At 40.3% G+C, this 8,667-nt stretch overlaps 1 protein-coding gene across 1 annotated transcript; it reads left to right on the plus strand.

The window, feature by feature from the left end:
• Positions 1-260: 260 nt before the first annotated feature.
• Positions 261-7,612, plus strand: DMP1 (dentin matrix acidic phosphoprotein 1). The gene is made up of 5 exons (XM_031433662.2): positions 261-330; positions 815-862; positions 3,482-3,514; positions 3,701-3,748; positions 5,684-7,612. Exons 1-5 carry the CDS (start codon positions 265-267, stop codon positions 7,058-7,060), a joined length of 1,572 nt encoding a protein of 523 aa, XP_031289522.2. The 5' UTR covers positions 261-264; the 3' UTR covers positions 7,061-7,612.
• The last annotated feature ends 1,055 nt before the right edge of the window (positions 7,613-8,667 follow it).

Below are 8,667 nucleotides of genomic sequence, written 5' to 3' on the forward strand. Positions count from 1 at the left end.
GGTGTTTTGTACCTAACTTCTTTCACTCAGTAGAATGTTTTTAAGGTTCCTCTACTTTGTAGCATGTATTGGTACTTCATTCCTTTTTGTGGCTGAATAATATTCCATTGTATGGGTATCATACATTTTATTTATCCAGTCATCAGTTGAAAGACATTTGGATGAGTTTTTTTTTTTAATGGAAAGAAAATGTTAAAAAGTTGAAGCTCCTATATTTCTTTAGCATGAAGAAAACCCCTTCTGTTTTTCATCACAGGTAGAGAGATGTACACGGCTATGAAGACCAGCATCCTGCTTATGTTCCTGTGGGGATTGTCCTGTGCTCTTCCAGTAAGTACCAGGATAGGATGTATTTTTAAAAAACCATTTATACCTACAGCTCAACAATTTTCATTGGCTACAAGCCAAGAGGGTTGTGTGTGTATGTTCTCATTGGATGAAAATAGTAGCTTCTTAGGAAGCTCTTTTCTTTAAAATATCATCCAAATTATCCCTTATCCTGTTCAGTTGCCATTCATAGAACTATGATTCTCATTTTCCTTCCTCAAAAGATTTCTGAAAGTGTCATCCCCAGACCAGCGTTGGCATCAACTAGGACCTTGTGAGAAACGTAAATTCTCAGGCCCAACCTCAGACCTGCGGAGCCAGCCTGTCCAGGGAGGGATGGGGCACAGCAGTCTGTGTTTTAACAAGGCCTCCAGCTGCTTCTGGCGCATGCTAAGATTTGACTGCTACTGCTCCTAAGTATGTGAAGTGTTAATAGTTGCTGCCTTGGAGGTTTTTATGGACTGACCACATGTACTCAATTTTCTAGGTCGCCAAGCATCAAAATACTGAATCCAAGAGCTCTGAAGAATGGGAGGTGAGTTAGAAATTAGAATTTTTGAAATATTTTAATTTTAATATTCATTTAATTTTAATATTCATTGAAAATTCACTGCAAATGTTGAAACTACTAAAGATTTAATGAACACATTCATAACCTAAGATTTGGTAGTGAGGGCTATAATTTCTAGTTCTTATAAGAAAATGTAGTACATATAATGCTTCCACTCCGACTTAATAATGTAATTTGGCAAGGAAGCATTTTTCCCTTTAGCTTTATTTTCATGATGGGTCTGTACAGTAGTGCAAGGGGATGGATGACAGTGAACCAAGACCACCCTTGAAGGATTAGGACTAGAGATCTGTTCTATCCGATGGCTGGTAGGCAGGAGGTCAAGTTCCAGAAGGTGAGAAAAGAAAGAATGAGAGGACACTATTACTGAGTGTTGACTCTGAATAACCTAATAGTTATCAACTCTCAATAACTCAAGAGCCATTGCCAGGCACAGTTCTGTGAGCTTTATATGTATTAACTTTCTCAGTCTTCACAGTACCCCAGGGAAATAGGTGTTTTATTTATTTATTTGGTAGGGGAGGCAATTATGTTTATGTTTATTTATTTATATTTTTAATGGAGTACTGGGGATTGATCCCAGGACCTCATGCATGCTAAGCATGCACTCTACCTCTGGGCTATACCCTACCCTCTTAGGTGTTGTATTTTATTCCCATTTTACAAATGAGAACTCTGAGACACAGAGAGTAACCTAGCCTGTCTAGGTTATATGGTTAATTAGTGTTAGAGCCAGACTTTGAGCCCAGGGCACTCTGGCTCCAGAGTTCATATTCTTTACCAGGGTGTTATATCCCTCTTAGGAAGGGGCCAGGTCTAGGAGGTCAGTGGGTTCTCAAGACTGGAACTATAGTCATCACTCTGTATACAGGAGATTAGTTCCAGGACTCTCATGAGTACCAAAATCCATGGATGCTCAAGTCCCTTATATTAAAATGGCATAATATGTGCATGTAACCTGTGTACATCTTCATGTATACTTTAAATCATCTCTAGATTATTTACAATACCTAATACATGTAAATGCGATGTAAATAGTTGCCAGAGTGCAGCAAATTCAAGTTTTATTATTTGAACCTTCTGGAGGTTTTTTGTTTTTTTAAATATTTTTGATCTGAGGTTAGTTGACTCCGTGGATGTGGAACCCAGATACGAAGGGCTGACTGTACGAGTAAGTGTTAGAGTCCTAACCTGAATCGGAGTGTTTTTCATTACCTTGTTTCCTGTTGGCTTTTCATATGATACAGCTTGGGCACAATACTACTAGTGGTGGCCAGATGTCAGAGGCCTGAGATGGGGTCCTGCCCCCGCCTGAGGCTGGACTAGGCATTGCAGGATTTCTTACATGCACTTTCATCAAGAGTGTCCTTAGGCTGCTTGATTTAAAAGCAGCCACCGTGGATCCTCTCTCTCATTCAGCCTGAGGACCACAAACGTGCTTTCTCAAGTCTATCCTTGGCACGAGAAAAATACCAATGTCTTGCTCCCTTCTACCCCTGAATTCCAAATGATAACTGACTGGAGTAGAGCCTGTCATTGTGCCTGCTGCCATGTCACAGGCAAAAACTTCCAGTGATTCCAGCTCCTTCCTCTGAGGAAATATTCCCAGCCCAGCATTGCTGAGCAGCTCGTGGAAGACATGCTGACAGCAGCTCCTCTCTGCTCTACTTTGCACCGTGGGCCTTCACACCCATTGCTCAGTGGCTTTGAGTCACCTGGGAGTTGGGGATTTTGTCATGCTCAAGGGGAAGGGGGCGGGCAGATGGGGAGAGAGTGCTAGAGGTGGCTCAGGCATTCTTAGAGTTTTTATAAGATTAAAGAATGTAAAATAAATCAGAACTATGGCTAATTAAGTTTCAGATCTAGCATTTGTTATTTTGGTGAGCTTATGTGACTCGAGAAAGGTTTAATGGCTTTTTCAATTCAGTTTTGTCTACTATTGAATTTTATACATTGGATATTCTCAAAATGGATCTTTGCTTTAGCTTATATCATATTGAATAGTCCTTGAGATGCTTCCATAAGCATTAGCCAATTTCATCCTCACAGCAACCATGTGGGATAAGCACAATGGTTGGTAATATTCTTTTTATGAATAAGAAACTGACATCAGGTGGGGGAAGTGAATTGTCCAAATTCACATCAAGTGGCCAACCATCACAGTTTACCTGAGACTTAGAGGTTTCCAGGAACACAGGAATTTTAATGCTAACATCAAGACAGCTTTCAGGGCTAAAATCCAAGCCAAGGAGCTAATTGAGACTTAAATATGGATTTGTAATTTCCAATGTTTTTCCTATCTTACATTTCCTCTAGGTTGTATATCTTTCTTCAAAGAAAGTGTATTTTTCTCTAAGTATCAGAAATACAAAAATCTTCCAGTTTTTTTATATTGCAAGATCTTTTCAGGCCATTGGTCATCTAATATTCATGTTTTAGCCATTTTGTTATAAAATATCATTATTACTCATGTAAATGTAAAATACATATCAATAAATTTAAATATCCCCAAATTATTCTAAATATTTGCAATGACATAATCCACCTATGAAGGAGTAACTTGTTTCCCTTCCTTTTTTACAGGATCATTTGGCTCAGACACCAACACCACCTTTGGTAACTATCTCATTTATTTTTTGTCATAAACATCTCATGGAGTAATTTTAACATTCTTCTCATCGTCTTAGACCATTTGGAAAGTAGTAAATCCAAACCACAAGTGATTGAAGTGTGTCATATTTTTTTTCTTTCTTCAGGAATTACTAACATGAAAAATAAGCAACATTTTTTTTTTCTTTTTAGGAGAGCAGTGAGTCATCAGAAGAAAGTAAAGTTAGCTCAGAGGAACAGGTAATTAAACCGACCTTTCTTAACTTTCCAGGCTCCTTAGGAATTGAAGGAAATGATGTTAGATTAAATTACCTGGCAACCGTTCTAAATATAATATTTTCTAAACTTTGGTTATGCTGGTTAAATAGTTCCATAAAATAAGAAAGGAAAATGAGTGGGAGAATTCAGATGTGGACGTGCTATTCATTCCATATTTATCACTGGGGCCAGATTATAGACATAGTGGCTCTAAATGTCCCTCTGGTTAAAAAGAACACACATACACACACACACACACAAATGGTCATAGCCTCTGTTAGACAAGTAATAGCTCACTCATACATCTCAGATGTTGCTTTTACAACTGGAGCAGCTCAGATCAGGTAGAAAAAAGTGTTCTGGTTAATGCGAAATACCTGCTGGGCCTGGAGACCTTCTCCATGCCCAGGATCCTGTTGGAGGAGAGCCCTGAGGAACCCTTAATGAGACAGCGGTCTTAGTAATGACTTTAAATTAGTCACATCTATGGCCTGCGAGCAGGAAAAGCTGACTTGGCTTATGTTCCTTGGCTTTTTTTAGTGAAAAAAACTTACTTTCTTCCTTTTATCTTTTTCTCTCCATTCTCCCCTCCCCACCCCTCCCCCTTCTCCTCCTCCTCTTCCTTCTTCTCCTTCTTCTTTTCATTTTTCTGAGACTAAACATCATTGCTTTCATAGCTGTCCTATCATTTTGATCAAACTCAACCCTGTGGGGCTCCAGACATTCTAGGAATGAGGTTTCTCCCCTGCAATTTTGACCCACATTGCATTTTATACTTAATCAGAGTTGGAAGATGAATTATTAAACTCTTTACCACTATTGACTAAAGATTTGTCAGAGGAACATTTTATAAATTTATTAGCATAGGACTGGGGAAATGTTCTTTTCTGGGGACATTGTGATTGTTCTCTAAGCTCTCAAATGAAGGGTATGATACCTGCCTATGGAGATGTAGAAAGCTAAATAGATGCTCAGCTCCAGTGTATCAGCGTACACTCTAGCAATGGAAAAAGGTGTCATCACCCTGTTCTCCCGATTGGAAACTCACACATTGATGAGTAAGAACATGTGGGAAAAGAAAAATAAGGTTGGCAAGAATGTTCTGTTACAGGGTTGGCAAGAATGTTCTGTTACAGGGTATGGAAGAGGTATTTCCAGAGCATAATGAATGAAGGCTCACTATCCTTCCTTATCTGAGTAGAGCATCCAATTGTTTTATTTGCAGGGATCATCTCTCTGAGCTCACACTTGGAACTAAGCTGCCTTGGTGGTCACACTAGTGGCAGTCTTTCAGCCAAACCTTTTACAGGCAACTCTCTGCCTGTGCGAATGAGGTATACACCTTACTACAGTGTTATACCTTCATGGTTTGGTTGAGATATATATCTGAGTATATGTACCTTTGTTTGAGTATATGTGTTATACTTTCATTTTAGCTAAAAGTTTCATCCTTCTACCCAAATACATTTTTTTCCTCCAGAGTTTATTAGAAAAAAAAATTTTGAGTCACTTAAAAATCACCCAATATTTTTTAAAACTTCTGTCTTAAACCAAACAATTTGATGAGTGAGCATTATAAACAAGCTCTTTAATTTACAAAACATTCTCTGAAAGTTTCCTTTAAGGAATCATACTTACAATGTGACTTGAGTTTCAAAAAAATGTGATTTCTATAAAGCTTTTTTGAGAACAATTTTACGGATTGAATGAATTATATAAAACAGAATGACCTGACTTTCCACTTCTCTTCCATCCTTTTTAAACATCTGGTTGAGATATTATTGAGCCATAAAATTGACCATGATATAGATGAAGGACATAGGAAGAAGAAAGCAAAAAAAGCCTAGATGGCATTAGATGACACCCTCTGCATCAACTCCTGGAGTACTGACCATGTCTGTTAACCCCAAACTCCAGGCAAATGAAGACCCCAGTGACAGCACAGAATCAGAGGAAGGCCTGAGCCTTGATGATCATCAGTACATTCATAGACCAGCTGGTGGCCTCTCTAGTAGTGGAGGAAAAGAAGGAGATGATAAAGATGATGATGAAGATGAGAGTGGAGATGACACCTTTGGTGATGATGACAGTGGCCCAGGCCCTGCAGAGAGACAAGGTGGGGACTCCAGACTTGGAAGTGATGAAGACTCAGCTGACACCACACAATCCAGGGAAGATAGTACCCCACAAGGGGAAGACAGTGCCCAAGATACCACCAGCGAGAGCAGGGACCTTGACGACGAAGGCGAGGTGAACAGCAGGCCTGAGGGAGGTGACTCCACACCAGAGAGCGAGAGTGAGGAGCACTGGGTGGGAGGTGGCAGTGAGGGGGAGAGTAGCCATGGGGATGGCTCTGAGTTTGACGATGAAGGAATGCAGAGCGATGACCCAGGCACCTTCAGGAGTGAGAGGAGCAGCTCCAGAATAAACAGTGCCAGTGTCAAATCCAAAGAATTGAAAGAGAATGATGAGGAGCAAGCAAACACGCAGGACACCCATGACAGCCAATCCCGGGAGTCTCCCAGTAGGAAATTTTTCAGAAAGTCTCGCATTTCTGAGGAAGGTGGCAGAGGTGACCTGGATGATAACTACACTATGGAAGAAGTCCAGAGTGACTCCACAGAAAACCCCGACTCCAAAGAAGCTGGCCTCAGCCAAACCAGGGAACACAGCAAGAGTGACAAACAGGAGAGCGAGGAGAATCGGTCCCCGGAAGACAGTCAGAATGTCCAAGATCCCAGCAGTGAGTCTAGTCAAGAGGTTGACCTGCCTTCTCAAGAAAGCAGTAGTGAATCTCAGGAAGAGGTAGCAGGTGAGCCCAGGGGGGACAATCCTGATAACATCACCAGTCCCTCAGAAGAGAATCAGGAAGAGAGTGACTCCAGTGAGGAGAACAGCTTGGATAAACCCTCCAATTCAGAAAGCAAATCCAGAGAGGAGCAAGCTGACAGCGAATCCAATGAGAGCCTCAACTCCAAGGAAAGCCCGGAGACCACGGAAGAGGAGAACAGTTCTAGCCAGGAGGGCCTCCAGTCTGACAGTGCCTCAGCAGAGACCAAGAGCCGGGAGAGCCAGTCCGAGCAGGACAGCCCATCTGAGGAGGACGATGGCAGTGATTCTCAGGACAGCAGCATATCCCAAGAAGAGAGCAATTCTACTGAGAGCGTGTCAAGCAGTGAGGAAGACGGCCAGTCAAAAACCACTGAGATAGACAGCAGAAAACTAACAGTGGATGCTTATCACAACAAACCCATCGGGGATCAAGATGACAACGACTGCCAAGACGGTTATTAGCATCGGCTTTCCTGAGTGGTTCTCACCTGCTGAAGTCCTAGGGATTGGAGACGAGGGAAATCATTATAACTGTAATTTATTGATGTTTTCATCAGAAGAATAACCAGAGGCCATTTCTTTCTGAAAGGAAATGTTGAACACTATACTTGTTTCTAGGGTGCCAAGCCACAGAGGTTTACATAACGGGGAGTGACACTAGATCACACTCAATGAGACTAGAAGCAAGGAAAGATGTACATTGTAGCGTCACAGCTTCACAGTCGTTCCAAACTCGTTAACCTAACAAACAGTGATTGAGGTTCTATTATGTACCAGGCACTGTGCTAGGTGCTGGGGATATAAAATTTAAGACTTGTTTCTTGCTCCTGAGGAGCTTACAGAGGGATACATAAAGTTAAAGAGGGACACAGATGAGGAAAAGAAGAATTATTACAATCCAGTGCAGTGAGCGCTATCACAGAGACGTGAACAAAACATACGCGAGCACAGAAGAGGGGACCACCTTCGCCTTGGAGAATCAAAGAGGCCTTCACAGCAGAAAAGACACTGGCAGAAGAGTATTGCATAGCATTTCTCCATTTAAGACCAGATAGTTCTACTTACTCTTGGTATAAGCAATAGAAAATCCTATATGAATAAATATTTAGTGTGTGAAAGGGTTTTCAGATTATGACACTGAGAGTTGTTTTGGATAAGAAAAACTTTTTTTTTTCCAACTAATTTATCCTTTTCGATATATTTGGTGGAACTCCCATGAACGTCTCCTCCCTGACCACTGGTGAGGATACGGAGGGTGGGTGGGGGAGAACAGAAAAAAGAAATTCCTCTTTAAATCAACAACTTTTAGCTTAATTTTTTTTCTAAAATCAGCCTATGTGCAATGTTACAAAAACTATTCTGAGTCCTTCACCTGTGTTGCACATAGCAAAATTGTGTGTATAGAATTCAAATGATTTTTACAAAACACTCTTTGAAATGTTACCTCAACATAAAATATTTGTTTTGTAATAAACATAATAACATCCAGAAGTATGTGCTTATTTTTATAGTGATGTTGATTATTAAGATATATTTATATTAAACAACTCTTCCTTTTAAACATGGTATAATAATTTATTAGCTTTGTCCCATTAAGACAAAAGATTGTCTTAAATTGTTTCCTGAAATTTTCATTTTGTTTATAACTCAGGTAGAATTTTGATACAATTACTTTACCTGTTGACGATGACATTTCACTAAATAGACCTGTTATAGGTAAGGATGCAAAGGAAGCAAACTCAGCTTTTGTATAAAGCCATGCCAAGTAGCTCTTGCTGGTCTCTCAGACTGTCATTCGTGTAAACCCCGGGAACTACAGGGATACACATTCCCTATATTTTATTTCTTTGAAGGAAACTACTTTACCTCAGCACTTCCACTTTTCAAACGTGCTTTCACAACAATGCCAGTAGAGCACACCAAAATTCCCCTACAAATACATTAAGAGAATTAAGACTTTCTTCAGTCTGAGCCTTCCCATCCTTCACATAGCTCTGTCCCTCACAAGGTCAAAGGTGTGGTCACTAGGGGAGACAAAATATATATAGTTTTCTCTTCCTTCCTTTGGA

This window comes from Camelus dromedarius, chromosome 1 (genome assembly GCF_036321535.1).
Source record: "Camelus dromedarius isolate mCamDro1 chromosome 1, mCamDro1.pat, whole genome shotgun sequence".
NCBI lineage: Eukaryota > Metazoa > Chordata > Mammalia > Artiodactyla > Camelidae > Camelus > Camelus dromedarius.